Genomic DNA, 21307 nt, shown 5'->3' with positions numbered 1-21307 from the left:
AGGTGGAGACAGACTGGCCCTTTAAATCCACAGGCAGAGGCAATGTGCACACCCTAGTGGACAGAGAAGGTATTGCAGGTAGATGCAGATGCCGGGAGGAGTGCGGACGCTTTAGTACGGAAGGAGGAGCAGAGGTGGAAAGGATGGAGGTAGTGGTGAGGCAGCGTGACCCAGCGGCGTTACATCTCCAATCATTCATACAGAAAGCCTGTGAGTTCTTCTTCCCCTCACTCCTTCATACAGAAAGCCTGTGAGTCCTCCTTCCCCTCATTCCTACATACAGAAAGCCTGTGAGTCCTTCCCCTCATTCCTACATACAGAAAGCCTGTGAGTCCTTCTTCCCCTCTCTCCTTCATACAGAAAGCCTGTAAGTCCTCCTTCCCCTCACTCCTTCATACAGAAAGCCTATGAGTCCTTCTTCCCCTCACTCCTTCATACAGAAAGCCTGTGAGTCCTCCTTCCCCTCATTCCTACATACAGAAAGCCTGTAAGTCCTCCTTCCCCTCATTCCTACATACAGAAAGCCTGTGAGTCCTCCTTCCCCTCACTCCTTCATACAGAAAGCTTGTGAGTCCTTCTTCCCCTCATTCCTACATACAGACAGACTGTAAGTCCTCCTTCCCCTCATTCCTACATACAGAAAGCCTGTGAGTCCTTCTTCCCCCCACTCCTTCATACAGAAAGCCTGTGAGTCCTCCTTCCCCTCATTCCTACATACAGAAAGCCTGTGAGTCCTCCTTCCCCTCAGTCCTTCATACAGAAAGCCTGTGAGTCCTCCTTCCCCTCATTCCTACATACAGAAAGCCTGTGAGTCCTTCGGCCCCCCACTCATAGAGAAAAAGCAAATGCTATGTGATTGTATGGCACCTCGGCCAGAATAAGTGAGTGAGTGACTTTAAAAAAGTAAAACAAAAATGTCTAAGAAAATCTTTACTGACCATATTCCCCGTTAAGCCCTCCATGTGTCGCAATGTCAGGCAGGGGTATGGCCGCTCTATGCATGGTGAGTGCTGGCTGTGCTAAATAGTTGATACCTGCCAGTGGCAGCCGGGATCGGAGATAACTCAATGGCTGTGGCATCAAGGAGTTAGAGAAGACAGGGACCCTGTGTCACTTGTTTCACCCCCTGCAATCCTGAGTGATTAACATGGCAGAAAACCGAGTATGGGCTGGAGCACTGGAGATCACTTTGAATGAACATGACCGTATCAATATGTGAAGAACATAAGGCAAGAAATCCGTCTCTGACTGAGGGTAGGTCACACTGCGTTTTTGCAGTCCGTTTAATGAATCTGTTTTTAAATGGTTATTTTTAACGTACACAAAAACGTGGTAAACTACGTTTTTGTGTACGCCAATTTTTTATTTTTTTTTAAACTGATCCTTTTTTTTATTTTTTTATAATGGAAGTACATGGAAAAACAGATGGATACACACAATTGCATACGTTTTTGCATCCATGTTTTGTTTTGTTTTTTAAACAAATACGCTAAACTCAGTGTGCACCCAGCCTTACTGTAATGCACAGACGTGTATCATACAATATGACTGACCTTCTCTAGGAGAACGTTCTGCCACATGCGGAACATGTTTAGGAAACTTCTGTCTCTTGCAGCAAATGACGTGAAGAAGAACTGAGAAAGAAAATATAATCCTTACTATCTATTCCTTGTCCCATCTGTAACATGTAATGTAGGATATATCACTACTACAAGGCTCGGTTCACACACAGTGAAATAAAAGAACATATTTTGCAAAAGAAGGTGGTAACTAATGAGCAGGTTATATATCTGGAGGGGGTAATAATGAGCAGGTTATATATCTGGAAGGGGTAAATAATGATGGTGTTATATATCTGGAAGGGGTAAATAATGAGCAGGTTATATATCTGGACAGGGTAAATAATAAGCAGGTTATATATCTGGACGGGGTAAATAATGAGGGTGTTATATATCTGGAAGGGGTAAATAATGAGCAGGTTATATATCTGGACGGGGTAATAATGAGCAGGTTATATATCTGAAGGGGGTAAATAATGAGGGTGTTATATATCTGGACGGGGTAAATAATAAGCAGGTTACATATCTGGACGGGGTAAATAATGAGGGTGTTATATATCTGGACGGGGTACATAATGAGCAGATTATATATCTGGATGGGGTAAATAATGAGGGTGTTATATATCTGGATGTAATAAGCAGGTTACATATCTGGACGGGGTAAATAATGAGGGTGTTATATATCTGGATGGGGTAAATAATAAGCAGATTACATATCTGGACGGGGTAAATAATGAGGGTGTTATATATCTGGACGGGGTAAATAATGAGGGTGTTATATATCTGGACGGGGTACATAATGAGGGTGTTATATATCTGGACGGGGTAAATAATGAGGGTGTTATATATCTGGACGGGGTAAATAATGAGGGTGTTATATATCTGGACGGGGTACATAATGAGGGTGTTATATATCTGGACGGGGTAAATAATGAGCAGGTTATATATCTGGAGGGGGTAAATCATGATGTGTTATATATCTGGAAGGGGTAAATAATGAGCAGGTTATATATCTGGAGGGGGTAAATAATGAGCAGGTTATATATCTGGATGGGGTAAATAATGAGCAGGTTATATATCTGGAGGGGGTAAATAATGAGCAGGTTATATATCTGGAGGGGGTAATAATGAGCAGGTTATATATCTGGAGGGGTAAATAATGAGTGTGTTATATATCTGGAGGGGGTAAATAATGAGCAGGTTATATATCTGGAGGGGGTAAATAATGAGCAGGTTATATATCTGGAGGGGGTAAATAATGAGTGTGTTATATATCTGGAGGGGGTAAATAATGAGTGTGTTATATATCTGGAGGGGGTAAATAATGAGGGTGTTATATATCTGGAGGGGGTAAATAATGAGTAGGTTATATATCTGGAGGGGGTAAATAATGAGTAGGTTATATATCTGGAGGGGGTAAATAATGAGCAGGTTATATATCTGGAGGGGGTAAATAATGAGCAGGTTATATATCTGGATAGGGTAAATAATAAGCAGGTTATATATCTGGGAGGGGTAAATAATGAGCGTGTTAAATATCTGGACGGGGTAATAATGAGCAGGTTATATATCTGGACGGGGTAATAATGAGCAGGTTATATATCTGGAGGGGGTAATAATGAGCAGGTTATATATCTGGAGGGGTAAATAATGAGTGTGTTATATATCTGGAGGGGGTAAATAATGAGCAGGTTATATATCTGGAGGGGGTAAATAATGAGCAGGTTATATATCTGGAGGGGGTAAATAATGAGTGTGTTATATATCTGGAGGGGGTAAATAATGAGTAGGTTATATATCTGGAGGGGGTAAATAATGAGTAGGTTATATATCTGGAGGGGGTAAATAATGAGCAGGTTATATATCTGGAGGGGGTAAATAATGAGCAGGTTATATATCTGGAGGGGGTAAATAATGAGCAGGTTATATATCTGGATAGGGTAAATAATAAGCAGGTTATATATCTGGGAGGGGTAAATAATGAGCGTGTTAAATATCTGGACGGGGTAATAATGAGCAGGTTATATATCTGGACGGGGTAATAATGAGCAGGTTATATATCTGGATAGGGTAAATAATGAGTGTGTTATATATCTGGACGGGGTAAATAATGAGCAGGTTATATATCTGGACGGGGTAATAATGAGCAGGTTATATATCTGGATGGGGTAATAATGAGCAGGTTATATATCTGGAGGGGGTAAATAATGATCAGGTTATATATCTGGACGGGGTAAATAATGAGCAGGTTATATATCTGGAAGGGGTAAATAATGATGGTGTTATATATCTGGACGGGGTAAATAATGAGCAGGTTATATATCTGGACGGGGTAATAATGAGCAGGTTATATATCTGGACGGGGTAATAATGAGCAGGTTATATATCTGGACGGGGTAATAATGAGCAGGTTATATATCTGGAGGGGGTAAATAATGATCAGGTTATATATCTGGAGGGGGTAAATAATGAGCAGGTTATATATCTGGACGGGGTAATAATGAGCGTGTTATATATCTGGAGGGGGTAAATAATGAGCAGGTTATATATCTGGAAGGGGTAAATAATGATGGTGTTATATATCTGGACGGGGTAAATAATGAGCAGGTTATATATCTGGACGGGGTAATAATGAGCAGGTTATATATCTGGACGGGGTACATAATGAGTGTGTTATATATCTGGACGGGGTAATAATGATCAGGTTATATATCTGGAGGGGGTAAATAATGATCAGGTTATATATCTGGAGGGGGTAAATAATGAGCAGGTTATATATCTGGAGGGGGTAAATAATGAGCAGGTTATATATCTGGACGGGGTAATAATGAGCGTGTTATATATCTGGAGGGGGTAATAATGAGTGTGTTATATATCTGAACGGGGTAATAATGAGCGTGTTATATATCTGGACGTTCCTAACCCATCCTAGTAGTTATTCTGTACAGTGTGTGCTGTCGGTGATTTCCCATATCACACTGTTACACTACTGGAGGACTTTGGCCATTACCTTCTCGTTCTCGGTGCTGACCTGGATGGCGTTGGGGATGAGTCGGGCGGTTTTCTCTTTGGTCATGGAGGTGACCTCCCTCAGGGCGATGCATATCTGCAGGAGATCACACCTCAGTAACAATACATACAGGAAAACTAGCCAAAAAACTCTTTTATCAATTTTCACTAATCGCCCAATGGAAGCCAATACAGCCCCTCCCCCCACCGTCATATACGGCCACTGTCCATGTACCGCTCCGCTCTACCCTGCCTGCTCTCATCTTCCTCTCCAGACTCCTCTGCTCCTTCTATTAACCCCTTCCTTGCTGTGAGTGAATGACACACCTATAAGGTGCAGCTTATCATGTAGAGGACTAATGGGTCACCGGATCCTTGTGTTACACACGGATACCATTACATGGAAATAAGTCAGATGAATTACAGCTCACTCTGAGCAGCCAGGTCCCAGAGCAAGCAACACAATGCAGGCCTGCTGCTCCGCCATGTGTTAGGGGGTCCGCACTGCCCCTTATTCAGCCACCATGAAGGGCCCCATACTGTAAGCAGGGTGATCGATCCTTCTAGGAGGTGGCCGGTCCTGCCCCATACACTATGGAGGGACATACACTATGGTGGGACATACACTATGGAGGGACATACACTATGGAGGGACACACACTATGGAGGGACATACACTATGGAGGGACATACACTATGGAGGGACACACACTATGGAGGGACATACACTATGGTGGGACATACACTATGGTGGGACATACACTATGGTGGGACATACACTATGGAGGGACATACACTATGGTGGGACATACACTATGGTGGGACATACACTATGGTGGGACATACACTATGGTGGGACACACACTATGGAGGGACACACACTATGGAGGGACATACACTATGGTGGGACATACACTATGGTGGGTCATACACTATGGTGGGTCATACACTATGGAGGGACATACACTATAGTGGGACATACACTATGGAGGGACATACTATGGTAGGACATACACTATAGTGGGACATACACTATGGTGGGACATACACTATAGAGGGACTTACACTATGGAGGGACATACACTATGGTGGGACATACACTATGGTGGGACATACACTATGGAGGGACATACACTATGGTAGGACATACACTATGGTAGGACATACACTATGGTGGGACATACACTATGGTGGGACATACACTATGGAGGGACATACACTATGGAGGGACATACACTATGGAGGGACATACACTATGGAGGGACATTCACTATGGAGGGACATACACTATGGTGGGACATACACTATGGTGGGACACACACTATGGTGGGACATTACCGAGGTTTCCCATCGGAAGATGTTGCTGTGGAAGCAGATCCAGCTCTCAGACAGGTAGAGGCGTCCCTGGAGTAGGATGTCCTTCTGTAGGGCACAGGCGTAATCTGGAAGGCAGCGCAGACATTTTATGTATACTGAGGTGTGAGGGCTGATATATATATCAGCAGCCTCAGGGGTCACCTCCATACCTGGGGTTGTTAGACATTATACATGTATAACCCCCCCCCCCTCCGTAGGTAACAGTGTATTCTGACTGTAATATTATGAGGGATCCCCAGCTCTACACCTCACTACAGACGGCCATAGGCATGCTTACTGGGGGAGAAAATCCACAGACATGCTAAGAGGCCCCGGTCTGGATCATCATCATACATGTACACAGCTTCTATCTGGATCATCATACATGTGCACAGCTTCTATCTGGATCATCATACATGTACACAGCTTCTATCTGGATCATCATACATGTGCACAACTTCTATCTGGATCATCATACATGTGCACAGCTTCTATCTGGATCATCATACATGTGCACAGCTTCTATCTGGATCATCATACATGTGCACAGCTTCTATCTGGATCATCATACATGTGCACAGCTTCTATCTGGATCATCATACATGTACACAACTTCTATCTGGATCATCATACATGTACACAGCTTCTATCTGGGTCATCATACATGTGCACAGCTTCTCTCTGGCTCATCATACATGTACACAACTTCTATCTGGGTCATCATACATGTGCACAGCTTCTCTCTGGATCATCATACATGTACACAACTTCTATCTGGGTCATCATACATGTGCACAGCTTCTCTCTGGATCATCATACATGTACACAACTTCTATCTGGGTCATCATACATGTGCACAGCTTCTATCTGGATCACCATACATATACACAACTTCTATCTGGGTCATCATACATGTGCACAGCTTCTCTCTGGATCATCATACATGTACACAACTTCTATCTGGGTCATCATACATGTACACAGCGTCTATCTGGATCATCATACATGTACACAGTTTGTATCTCGATCATCATACATGTGCACAGCTTCTATCTAGATCATCATACATGTGCGCAGCCTCTCTGGATCATCATACAAGTGCACAGCCTCGCTCTGGATCATCATACATGTGCACAGCCTCTCTCTGGATCATCATACATGTGCGCAGCCTTTCTCTGGATCATCATACATGTGCGCAGCCTCGCTCTGGTTTATCATACATGTCCGCAGCCTCTCTATGGATCATCCTACATGTCCGCAGCCTCTCTCTGGATCATCATACATGTGCGCAGCCTCTCTCTGGATCATCATACATGTGCGCAGCCTCTCTCTGGATCATTATACATGTGCGCAGCCTCTCTGGATCATTATACATGTGCGCAGCCTCTCTGGATCATCATATATGTGCGCAGCCTCTCTCTGGATCATCATACATGTGCGCAGCCTCTCTCTGGATTATCATACATGTCCGCAGCCTCTTCATGGATCATGCTACATGTCCGCAGCCTCTCTCTGGTTTATCATACATGTCCGCAGCCTCTCTCTGGATCATCATACATGTGCGCAGCCTCTCTCTGGTTTATCATACATGTGCGCAGCCTCTCTCTGGTTTATCATACGAGTCCGCAGCCTCTCTATGGATCATGCTACATGTCCGCAGCCTCTCTCTGGTTTATCATACATGTCCGCAGCCTCTCTCTGGTTTATCATACATATGCACAGTCTCTCTCTGGTTTATCATACATGTGTGCAGCCTCTCTCTCTGGATCATCATACATGTGCGCAGCCTCTCTCTGGTTTATCATACATGTCCGCAGCCTCTCTCTGGTTTATCATACATGTGCGCAGCCTCTCTCTGGATCATCATACATGTGCGCAGCCTCTCTCTGGTTTATCATACATGTGCGCAGCCTCTCTCTGGTTTATCATACATATGCACAGTCTCTCTCTGGTTTATCATACATGTGTGCAGCCTCTCTCTCTGGATCATCATACATGTGCGCAGCCTCTCTCTGGTTTATCATACATGTCCGCAGCCTCTCTCTGGTTTATCATACATGTCCGCAGCCTCTCTCTGGTTTATCATACATGTCCACAGCCTCTCTCTGGTTTATCATACATGTGTGCAGCCTCTCTCTCTGGATCATCATACATGTGCGCAGCCTCTCTCTGGTTTATCATACATGTGTGCAGCCTCTCTCTGGTTTATCATACATGTGCGCAGCCTCTCTCTCTGGATCATCATACATGTGCGCAGCCTCTCTATGGATCATGCTACATGTCCGCAGCCTCTCTCTGGTTTATCATACATGTCCGCAGCCTCTCTCTGGTTTATCATACATGTGCGCAGCCTCTCTCTGGTTTATCATACATGTCCGCAGCCTCTCTCTGGTTTATCATACATGTGCGCAGCCTCTCTCTGGTTTATCATACATGTCCGCAGCCTCTCTCTGGATCATCATACATGTGCGCAGCCTCTCTCTGGATCATCATACATGTGCGCAGCCTCTCTCTGGATCATCATACATGTCCGCAGCCTCTCTCTGGATCATCATACATGTGCGCAGCCTCTCTCTGGATCATCATACATGTCCGCAGCCTGTCTCTGGTTTATCATACATGTCTGCAGCCTCTCTCTGGATCATCATACATGTGCGCAGCCTCTCTCTGGCTTATCATACATGTCCGCAGCCTCTCTCTGGTTTATCATACATGTCCGCAGCCACTCTCTGGTTTATCATACATGTCCGCAGCCTCTCTCTGGTTTATCATACATGTCCGCAGCCTCTCTCTGGATCATCATACATGTCCGCAGCCTCTCTATGGATCATGCTACATGTCCGCAGCCTCTCTCTGGTTTATCATACATGTCCGCAGCCACTCTCTGGTTTATCATACATGTCCGCAGCCTCTCTCTGGTTTATCATACATGTCCGCAGCCTCTCTCTGGTTTATCATACATGTCCGCAGCCTCTCTCTGGTTTATCATACATGTCCGCAGCCTCTCTCTCTGGTTTATCATACATGTCCGCAGCCTCTCTCTGGATCATGCTACATGTCCGCAGCCTCTCTCTGGTTTATCATACATATGCACAGTCTCTCTCTGGTTTATCATACATGTCCGCAGCCTCTCTCTGGTTTATCATACATATGCACAGTCTCTCTCTGGTTTATCATACATGTCCGCAGCCTCTCTCTGGATCATCATACATGTGCGCAGCCTCTCTCTGGATCATCATACATGTGCGCAGCCTCTCTCTGGTTTATCATACATGTGCGCAGCCTCTCTCTGGTTTATCATACATGTCCGCAGCCACTCTCTGGTTTATCATACATGTGCGCAGCCTCTCTATGGATCATGCTACATGTCCGCAGCCTCTCTCTGGTTTATCATACATGTCCGCAGCCTCTCTCTGGTTTATCATACATGTGCACAGCCTCTCTCTGGTTTATCATACATGTCCGCAGCCTCTCTCTGGATCATCATACATGTGCGCAGCCTCTCTCTGGATCATCCTACATGTCCGCAGCCTCTCTCTGGATCATTATACATGTGCGCAGCCTCTCTGGATCATCATATATGTGCGCAGCCTCTCTCTGGATCATCATACATGTGCGCAGCCTCTCTCTGGATTATCATACATGTCCGCAGCCTCTTCATGGATCATGCTACATGTCCGCAGCCTCTCTCTGGTTTATCATACATGTCCGCAGCCTCTCTCTGGATCATCATACATGTGCGCAGCCTCTCTCTGGTTTATCATACATGTCCGCAGCCTCTCTCTGGATCATCATACATGTGCGCAGCCTCTCTCTGGTTTATCATACATGTGCGCAGCCTCTCTCTGGTTTATCATACATGTGCGCAGCCTCTCTCTGGATCATCATACATGTGCGCAGCCTCTCTCTGGCTTATCATACATGTCTGCAGCCTCTCTCTGGTTTATCATACATGTCCGCAGCCTCTCTCTGGTTTATCATACATGTCCGCAGCCTCTCTCTGGTTTATCATACATGTCCGCAGCCTCTCTCTGGTTTATCATACATATGCACAGTCTCTCTCTGGTTTATCATACATGTCCGCAGCCTCTCTCTGGTTTATCATACATGTGTGCAGCCTCTCTCTCTGGATCATCATACATGTGCGCAGCCTCTCTCTGGTTTATCATACATGTCCGCAGCCTCTCTCTGGTTTATCATACATGTCCGCAGCCTCTCTCTGGATCATCATACATGTGCGCAGCCTCTCTCTGGTTTATCATACATGTGCGCAGCCTCTCTCTGGTTTATCATACATGTGCGCAGCCTCTCTCTGGTTTATCATACATGTCCGCAGCCTCTCTCTGGTTTATCATACATGTCCGCAGCCTCTCTCTGGTTTATCATACATATCCGCAGCCTCTCTCTGGTTTATCATACATGTCCGCAGCCTCTCTCTGGTTTATCATACATGTCCGCAGCCTCTCTCTGGTTTATCATACATGTCCGCAGCCTCTCTCTGGATCATCATACATGTGCGCAGCCTCTCTCTGGCTTATCATACATGTGCGCAGCCTCTCTCTGGTTTATCATACATGTCCGCAGCCTCTCTCTGGTTTATCATACATGTCCGCAGCCTCTCTCTGGTTTATCATACATGTCCACAGCCTCTCTCTGGTTTATCATACATGTGTGCAGCCTCTCTCTCTGGATCATCATACATGTGCGCAGCCTCTCTCTGGTTTATCATACATGTGTGCAGCCTCTCTCTGGTTTATCATACATGTGCGCAGCCTCTCTCTCTGGATCATCATACATGTGCGCAGCCTCTCTATGGATCATCATACATGTCCGCAGCCTCTCTCTGGTTTATCATACATGTCCGCAGCCTCTCTCTGGATCATCATACATGTCCGCAGCCTCTCTCTGGATCATCATACATGTCCGCAGCCTCTCTCTGGTTTATCATACATGTCCGCAGCCTCTCTCTGGATCATCATACATGTCCGCAGCCTCTCTATGGATCATGCTACATGTCCGCAGCCTCTCTCTGGTTTATCATACATGTCCGCAGCCTCTCTCTGGTTTATCATACATGTCCGCAGCCTCTCTCTGGTTTATCATACATGTCCGCAGCCTCTCTCTGGTTTATCATACATATGCACAGTCTCTCTCTGGTTTATCATACATGTCCACAGCCTCTCTCTGGTTTATCATACATGTGTGCAGCCTCTCTCTCTGGATCATCATACATGTGCGCAGCCTCTCTCTGGTTTATCATACATGTGTGCAGCCTCTCTCTGGTTTATCATACATGTGCGCAGCCTCTCTCTCTGGATCATCATACATGTGCGCAGCCTCTCTATGGATCATGCTACATGTCCGCAGCCTCTCTCTGGTTTATCATACATGTCCGCAGCCTCTCTCTGGTTTATCATACATGTCCGCAGCCTCTCTCTGGTTTATCATACATGTGCACAGCCTCTCTCTGGTTTATCATACATGTGTGCAGCCTCTCTCTCTGGATCATCCTACATGTCCGCAGCCTCTCTCTGGATCATCATACATGTGCGCAGCCTCTCTATGGATCATCATACATGTCCGCAGCCTCTCTCTGGATTATCATACATGTCCGCAGCCTCTCTCTGGATCATCATATATGTGCACAGCCTCTCTCTGGTTTATCATACATGTCCGCAGCCTCTCTCTGGATCATCATACATGTGCGCAGCCTCTCTCTGGATCATCATACATGTCCGCAGCCTCTCTCTGGATTATCATACATGTCCACAGCCTCTCTCTGGATCATCATATATGTGCACAGCCTCTCTCTGGTTTATCATACATGTCCGCAGCCTGTCTCTGGAGAGAGTTGTGGAGAGGCCCCCCACCTGTGTAGTTGGGGGCCTTACTTACCTACTATGAGCTTCTCGCTCTCTGGTAGGTCCTTGAACAGTTTCCGGAACTCTTCGCTCCTCTGCTTGTAGGTAGAGCTGGAGATCTGGAGGAGACGGACAGAGTCACAGTCACAGGTATGTCGCCATGTCACATAGAGGAAGAGCATGGGCAGCGGGGCCTCACATGTGATACAAGACATTGAGGTGAGGCTCCTGTATACTGTATATTACGGTGTATATATAAATACGCTGTTTATAGTCACATGCACTGATTTTAAAGCAAAGCCCCTATAATAATAAGCTGGTAAACACAAAGCATGCATGCTACACATCTGCACACCAGGACCACCGAGGCATGAACAGCAATCTGTAGGCGTCTGTATTTTGGTTGAAAGATGGTGACCCCCTCAATGACCCCCAAATCCACCAACAGGATCTGTCCTGATCCAGCAACTTTAAAGTTAGCTGAGACAAATCAGCTCCACCTTGTGGTAGATAACTATATTACACCGGTACTCTGGAGATATATATACGGTATATCAGTATATATATATATATATATATATATATATATATATATATATATATATATATATAACACAGTATATCAGTACACACACACATATATATATATATATATATATATATATATTTATAATGTAATGCGCATAGTAAAACGACCTATGACTGTGCCATAACAGTTGGTGTTATCCTGCGGGGGGCCCACAATGACAGCTCTGCTTCACATCCTGCATGAAATAATAACATAGGTGACTCTGGGGCAAAGGGCACCCGACCCCCGGCACAGGCGCCACTGCCGTATTCCAGAAAACAACAAAACTACATGCTACAAGCCCCTCATTCAAGCGCTAGTCCATACACATGCCGAAATGTAACCGTCCACAAAGTCCATCAACATCTGAAGCCCTGACATTGTACTCACTGGCCGGACACTGTTATATGGGCACCCTACAGCACTGCTGCATAAGCATGGTATGACTGTATGGCAGCACTATAGAGTGTATGGGGGTGTTATATGTGCACTCTATGGAGTATTATATATGTACTGTATGGAGTATTATATGTGCACTGTATGGAGTATTATATATGTACTGTATGGAGTATTATATATACACTGTATGGAGTATTATATATACACTGTATAGAGTATTATATATGTACTGTATGGAGTATTATATATGTACTGTATAGAGTATTATACACTACCGTTCAAAAGTTTGGGGTCACCCAAACAATTTTGTGTTTTCCATGAAAAGTCACACTTCTTCACCACCATACGTTGTGAAATGAATAGAAAATAGAGACAAGACATTGACAAGGTTAGAAATAATGATTTGTATTTGAAATAACATTGTTCTTACATCACACTTTGCTTTCGTCACAGAATCCTCCTTTTGCAGCAATTCCAGCATTGCACACCTTTGGCATTCTAGCTATTAATCTGTTGGGGTAAGCTGGAGAAATTGCCCCCCACGCTTCTAGAAGCATCTCCCACAAGTTGGATTGGTTGGATGGGCACTTCTGGCGTACCATACGGTCCAGCTGCTCCCACAACAGCTCAATGGGGTGGTGATCTGGTGACTGCGCTGGCCACTCCATTACCTATGATAGAATACCAGCTGCTGCTTCTGCTGTAAATAGTTCTTGCACAATTTGGAGGTGTGTTTAGGGTCATTGTCCTGTTGTAGGATGAAATTGGCTCCAATCAAGCGCTGTCCACTGGGTATGGCATGGCGGTGCAGAGTGATAGCCTTCCTTATTCAGAATCCCTTTTACCCTGTACAAATCTCCCACCTTACCAGCACCAACCCCAGACCATCACATGACCTCCACCATGTATAACAGATGGCGTCAGGCATTCTTCCAGCATCTTCTCATTTCTTCTGCGTCTCACAAAAGTTCTTCTTTGTCATCCAAACACCTCAAACTTGGATTCATCCGTCCACAACACTTTTTTCCAGTCTTCCTCTGTCCAATGTCTGTGTTCTTTTGCCCATCTTAATCTTTTTCTTTTATTGGCCAGTCTCAGATATGGCATTTTCTTTGCCACTCTGCCCTGAAGCCCAAAATCCCGCAGCCGCCTCTTCACTGTAGATGTTGACACTGATGTTTTGCGGGTACTATTTAATGAAGATGCCAGTTGGGGACCTGTGAGGCGTCTGTTTCTCAAACTAGAGACTCTAATGTGCTTATCTTCTTGCTTAGTTGTGCAACGCGGCCTCCCACTTCTTTTTCTACTCTGGTTAGAGCCTGTTTGTGCTGTCCTCTGAAGGGAGTAGTACACACCGTTGTAGGAAATCTTCAATTTCTTAGCAATTTCTCGCATGGAATAGCCTTCATTTCTAAGAACAAGAATAGACTGTCGAGTTTCAGATAAAAGTTCTCTTTTTCTGGCCATTTTGAGCGTTGAATTGACCCACAAATGTGATGCTCCAGAAACACAATCTGCTCAAAGGAAGGTCAGTTTTGTAGCTTCTGTAACGAGCTAGACTGTTTTCAGATGTGTGAACATGATTGCACAAAGGTTTTCTAATCATCAATTAGCCTTCTGAGCCAATGAGCAAACACATTGTACCATTAGAACACTGGAGTGATAGTTGCTGGAAATGGGCCTCTATACACCTATGTAGATATTGCACCAAAAACCAGACATTTGCAGCTAGAATAGTCATTTACCACATTAGCAATGTATAGAGTGTATTTGTTTAAAGTTAGGACTAGTTTAAAGTTATCTTCATTGAAAAGTACAGCGCTTTTCCTTCAAAAATAAGGACATTTCAATGTGACCCCAAACTTTTGAACGGTAGTGTATGTATACACTGTATGGCGTATTATACATGCACTGTGAGGAGTATTATACATGCACTGTATGGCGTATTATATATGCACTGTATAGAGTATTATATATGTACTGTATGAAGTATTATATATACACTGTATAGAGTATTATATATGTACTGTATGGAGTATTATATATGTACTGTATGAAGTATTATATATACACTGTATAGATTATTATATATGTACTGTATGAAGTATTATATATACACTGTATAGAGTATTATATATGTACTGTATGGAGTATTATATATACACTGTATAGAGTATTATATATGTACTGTATGGAGTATTATATATGCACTGTATGGAGTATTATATATACACTGTATAGATTATTATATATACAATGTATGACGTATTATATATGTACTGTACGGAGTATTATATATGTACTGTATAGAGTATTATATATGTACTGTATGAAGTATTATATATACACTGTATAGAGTATTATATATACACTGTATAGAGTATTATATATACACTGTATAGAGTATTATATATGTACTGTACGGAGTATTATATATGTACTGTATAGAGTATTATATATGTACTGTATGGCGTATTATACATGCACTGTAAGGAGTATTATACATGCACTGTATAGCGTATTATACATGCACTGTGAGGAGTATTATACATGCACTGTGAGGAGAATTATACATGCACTATATATTAAAACTTCCACAATGGAGAGCACTCAGCTAGTTAAGTGTGCTGGGTGCCAGCGGCCGGAGACCGAATCCACGTCTCCCTATACACAGTCCAAGAATCCCGCGGCACAACCAAATGTGATAAAAATTCAAAAAAGGTGTTTATTCCATATCAGGTAGAAAATACATGCAACGTTTCAATCTCATCGCGAGATCTTTCTCAAGCATAGTTTCTGTGAGCATCACATCCATTATATACACACGTGTAAACATTACAATCAAGGTGCAAATTATATTCATTAATTAGTGAAAAACAGTGAAACTGTAGTGTTACAGTTATATATATTATATATACACTGTATGTAGTATTATATATACACTGCCACACTTTACATTGCGGCACCGTACAGCTGTATTATTTGAATCCAGTATGGCATTGATATTATTGACCTATATGGAGGTATAATGTGTACAGTCTGTGGTGATATGAATGTGGCACTGTATAGCTGTATTATTTACATACAGTATGGCGGTAATACTATAGACCTATATGGAGGTATACTGTATACAGTCTGTGGTGATATGACTGCGACACTGTATGGCTGTATTATTTCTATACTGATGTGTCTCAGTGAAAGGTCAGAAGGTAAGTAAAGCTGAATATTCCCAGGGAATCTGGCCCGGCGGCAGGGAAACATATAGTTTGGGTGATGTTACTTGTATTCCTGGCATATAACATCTATGAATCACTACATACTGCCATCTAGGAATCCCATAAACTCCAGCACATCCCTCCCGATACTTGGTTTGTTGGCTCTTATTAACACTCCTGTACTTTATAGGCTGTATTTAACATGATGTACAACTATGTAATAGAGAATGAGCTCCATGCTGGGATAGGAACAGAGCTCAGTCCTATCCAGTCTCATGTATACAGCCTCAACCTGTACCAAGTATATACAAAGTATATACATCCAGCATGTGTAATCCCTTCATACCTGGGGATTCAGGCTGCGGTGTACCTGTCCTTCTCCCGCTCTCATCTTACCGGGGTCTCCACCACCATTGTGGACTCCACCATACAGCCTGACATGTCTCAGCTTCCAGGTGATCTGCAGAGGAGAGGGATATACTCCCCCCCCCCCCCAGGCACCTACACACACTGCACATCCCTGAGGCCGGCCTGTACAATGTAACTGTATGTCACAGGTCATCAACATAGATCGCTGCAAACTATGAGGAACAAACACCTCTCATGGCTGACATCTACCAGGAAAGCTTCCACGTCTGCAGCTTCCTGGGACGTTACTTTCCACTCTAGTATCCTAATATTTGCCCAGACATGACAGACACAATGGCCGCCTCTAGGCCAAACAGTACGAGAAACAACAATGGCATGACATGCAAGAGAGAGAGAGGTATAAAGAACAAGCAGGACACAAGAGAAGTAGCTAATCTCTTCGGCTCCTCCCCCTTGTCAGTCTAAGATCATAGTCTAGTGTCATGGATGTATGAAACAGATGAAAGCCTGCAAGGTATAATGCAAAGATTGGACGTTCACTAGTGACGTCAGGGAGGCAGGAAGTAGCAAACTTCTCCTCTTACCTTCAGTACAATGTGCAAGCAATTGGGGCATTTAAAGGAATACTCCAGCAAAAAAAAATTTTTCAAATGAACTGGTAGCAGAAATTGCCAGAGATTTTTAATTAACTTCTATTTAAAAAAAAAACACAGATTTCCCAGTACTTTTCAGCTGCTGTATGTCCTGCAGGAAGTGGTGTATTCTTTCCAGTCTGACACAGTGCTCTCTGCTGCCACCTCTGTCCATGTCAGGAACTGTCCAGAGCAGGAGAGGTTTTCTATGAGGATTTGCTGCTGCTCTGGACAGTTCCTGACATGGACAGAGGTGGCAGCAGAGAGCACAGTGTGAGACTGGAAAGAATACACCACTTCCTGCAGGACATACAGCAGCTGATAAGAACTGAAAGACTTGATATTCTAAATAGAAGTAAATTACAACTCTATATAACTTTCTAAAACCAGTTGATTTGAAAGATAAAGATTTTTGCCAAAGTACCCCTTTAAGTGGGCATTTGGCAACAAAACTATTATAAATGATAGTGAAGCAAGTAATAAACATGAGATGACAGAGGCAGCAAGAAATTACCAAGAGGCATAAGACGTGGCCCCTACAGACCCGCTGACATTAGCCATGGGGGGAGGGGAGAAGCACAACTGATGACAGCTCGGATGCCATGAAGGAGGTGGGCAGCCCCGAGGTTACTTACGCTGGCCTTCTGCTCCTCATCGTTCCCCCTGGGCTGCTCCAGAGAGGCTCTCCCGAGCATGGGACTGTCGTCTGCTGGTCCGTTGGCTAGTACTGGCCTTGGCACAGCTGCCATCACATCCCAGTCTCTGGACCAGCCCCCCTCTTCTTATCCCATCTACTTCACGAGACTGATGAGGGAAAAGAGAAATTGGTTATGGAATCCAGATATCACTTTTCCTAATGTCTGCAGAGGATCAGGAGCTGTCCTGGTCATGTGATGGGAACATAGCCCCTACCAATACACCTCTGTGTCCATCACATGACCCGGTCCTGACCTGGCAGTCATAAATTACATATTCCCATTCAATGACTGCAAGCGGAGATCCTGAACCCCATCATTAACTTTTACACAAACTCTCTTAATTAAACAATCATTAATTGATCAATACTGGGATGCAATTCATGGTACTGCCATGGAGTGTCACTGTTACTCCCTGTTCTATGTCAGAAAGTGGCAGAGATTTGTTGTTTACTTCTATTAAAAAAATTCTCAAGTCTTCCAATACTTATCAGCTGCTGCATGTCCTGCAGGAAGTGGTGTATTCCTTCCAGTCTGACACAGTGCTCTCTGCTGCCACCTCTGTCCATGTCAAAAACTGTCCAGAGAAGTAGCAAATCCCTATAGAAAACCTCTCCTGCTCTCCAGAGTTAAAAGAGTACACCACATGCAGAAGCTGATAAGTGCTGAAAGAATTGTGGTTTTTTAATAGGAATAAAGTACAAATTTCTTGCTTTAAGTAGTAGTAATAATTATATTTATTTGTAAAGTGCCAACAGATTCCGCAGTGCTAGTAGTCATTGTAAAGGGGTATTCCGACCTCAGGTGAGCTGTCTGCCCCAGTTGTGAAACCACCAGCTGGAACTGGAGACAACACTACAATGAGAGGAATACAATGGAGTCAAAGTCTTAATTAAAAAGAATTTTCTGACACCGGGAAGCCCCTTTAATAAAATGAAGCATACAGTGACACTCCAGACAGATACAAGAAAAAGGAAGGACTTAGCAATGAACAGTCATATAGCATATTTCCACTTTCCACAGATGGGCGCCATTACACAGACCACCTGCTGGGATCCCAGAAATCAGCTGCGATATGTCCTATAGCACCTCCAGAGGACAAACAGAGCATTACACCGAGCCTGTATATCTCTCCAGAGTGAGAGACCCTCTCTGTGGCCACTCTCTCTATTCTCTCCTCCACTAATGGTGGTTCGAATTTGCACGATAATGGTCGAATTCGAACGATAATCGTACGTGTAAACGCAGCAAACGATTAAGCGACGAGCGAGAAATCGTTCATTTTGATCTTTCAACATGTTCTCAAATCGTCGTTAATTGTTCCCAAAAAATTAGCAGATCGTCTTTCTACGATTTCACCAATGTGTGAGATAGGCTTAAGCGATCGCAAAACGATCGCATAACGATTTTTCCGTACGATGTATCGTTCCGTCTAAACGCTGATCGTTATAAAAAAAACATTGTTCATTCAAAATCGTTAATCGTGCGATTGGGCGAATTATTGCTCCGTGTAAAACCACCACAACTCAGAACTCCCGATCTGGACATACATGACAATGGGTTTACAAAGTCATCCACATCAATCACACACGAAACAAATGCTGTTCCACTGCCAAGCGTTTCCGAAGAATTTTTTTATGCTTTTCACACACACAAATAAACAGTCGAATTTTTAATTAAAAATCACATTCTACTCGCATACATGCACATTGTAGAAATATTTAGGCTATGTTCACACAACGTACTATTTTTGAAAAGAACAGCCGTTTTCATACTGCAAGGATATGCGCTGAAGTCAACAGAACAAGGGCCGTTGTTTTCACACAATGTATTGAACAATGACTGTTGTACTATTGACGTTAATGCATATCATGGCAGTATGTAAAGAACGGACGCTGTTTGAATGGAAAAAAATAGTTCAAAAATAGTCTGTTGTGTGACTATAGCCGTACACTTATTTGCAAGTTTTCATCAAACCCTAAAATGCCTAAAAAGACATAAAAATTCACGTTTCACTGAAGCAGTGATGAATAAGACCCCCTAAACCTAACAGCACAGGATTTGCAGAGATCACCAGAGATCACACGTCTGTCTATGTCTGTATGTAAATCACTTGGCACCTGTTTTCAGCCTCCTGATCACCTGCAAAGGGCGCCATCAGGCCAGGGGACTGGGGGGCCTTCTAACCGAGGTGGGAATAACCCTAAAATTCAGGAATTAGGTGTACTCTTCCCTGAGGAAGGAGGAGATAATCCGCGTTGGATCTATTGTGGTCTCTGCTTTGCCTACCTTAGCGCCGATTGGTGACGTCACCAGGTCTGCGGCATTTGGCTTTTGCAGCGAGTGAAATGGCGCCATTGGCTGGGGCGATCCCTTAGGGTGCGTTCACACGTACAGGACCTTCAGCAGATTTCATGGTCCACATTTTATTTGCCTTGAATCTGCAACTTCAAATCTGCTGCAGATCCTGTACGTGTGAACGCACCTGTTTGTGTGAACGCAAAGTTTCTGCTTGTGAACTACTATCAGATACCAGTTGGACATACAAGATTCTTTCTACATACGGACAGCAAAAAAAATCACTGGCAAAGACCGGAACTCAGCACGGACACTCATGACAGTAGGTAAGGTCAGTCTGACAGATAGACTTTATCTATTTCTGTGGGGTGTATCAGATTACGGTTCCCTGCCCATTTTCCATACAGCACCATGAGGACCATCAGTCTATACCCGCTGTGCCTCACTAGTGTGGTAACCCTACAGGGGTATCTCACCTGGCATCTATAGCTGTGACTCCTGCACTGCTGCTGCTAACACCACACACATTATAGACTTAGATCAGGCAGTCAGTTGCTCTCTGCTGCCACCTCTGTCCATGTCAGGAACTGTCCAGAGCAGGAGAGGTTTTCTATGGGGATTTGCTGCTGCTCTGGACAGTTCCTGACATGGACAGAGGTGGCAGCAGAGAGCACTGTGTCAGACTGGAGAGAATACACCACTTCCTGCAGGACATACAGCAGCTGATAAGTACCAGAAGACTGGATATTTTTAAATAAAAGTAAATTACAAATCTCTGGCACCAGTTGATTTGAAATGTTTTTGTTGTGAACAACACCTAAGACTAAGAGAGGTGATAACATTAAGAAGACTCTGTATCCTTCCCCTGGTGTCACTGGAGCCTGTACAGGGGCAATAACAATAAAAGACTATGGGTCCTTTAACATGGGGCCGTGCAGAACACTAACTAGCGCCAATCAGCGAGACTGGCACTCATTTGCAAGTGCTTTAGGATGGCACAATTGATGGAGTCAGTGGGTTGCACAAATGATCCTTGTATCATTTGTGCGGCCATAGAAACTTATAGCACAGATATACATACAGTATATCCTTGCTGTCAGTTTCCATACATAACTTATGCACTGCTGTGTGATCTGGCATCCCATCTGGCTCTCCCATCCTGCTTTCCAGTCACTGCTGTGTGTTCAGGTAACTGCTTCCTCCAGGAGAGCCGGATGCCGAAACCAGGACATTAAAGAGACTCTGTCAGTAGATTTATGGTGTCCTATCTCAGGGTAGGACAAACTAGTGACAGAGAAGCTGAACAGAATGATGTATCACTTACACTGTTCTGTGCAGCTGATCCG

General features: G+C 43.9%; 1 protein-coding gene across 3 annotated transcripts in view; it reads right to left on the bottom strand.

The window, feature by feature from the left end:
* Positions 1–21307, bottom strand: part of GRAMD1C (GRAM domain containing 1C) — a 105804-nt gene that overhangs the window by 47846 nt on the left and 36651 nt on the right. Inside the window, exons 2-6 of one of the 3 annotated variants that reach the window (XM_069945384.1) lie at positions 17604–17772; positions 11820–11904; positions 5907–6010; positions 4570–4665; positions 1554–1634 (exon numbers count right to left, since the gene is read on the bottom strand). In XM_069945384.1, coding sequence (XP_069801485.1) covers positions 1554–1634; positions 4570–4665; positions 5907–6010; positions 11820–11904; positions 17604–17717 — 480 coding nt within the window. In that variant the 5' untranslated portion in view covers positions 17718–17772. The remainder of the gene's footprint in view (positions 1–1553; positions 1635–4569; positions 4666–5906; positions 6011–11819; positions 11905–17603; positions 17773–21307) is intronic. The other 2 variants (XM_069945381.1, XM_069945383.1) reach the window with 2 other exon arrangements.

The sequence above is a fragment of the Dendropsophus ebraccatus genome, chromosome 11, assembly GCF_027789765.1.
Source record: "Dendropsophus ebraccatus isolate aDenEbr1 chromosome 11, aDenEbr1.pat, whole genome shotgun sequence".
Taxonomy (NCBI): domain Eukaryota; kingdom Metazoa; phylum Chordata; class Amphibia; order Anura; family Hylidae; genus Dendropsophus; species Dendropsophus ebraccatus.
This window is presented reverse-complemented; position numbering and strand designations above follow the sequence as displayed.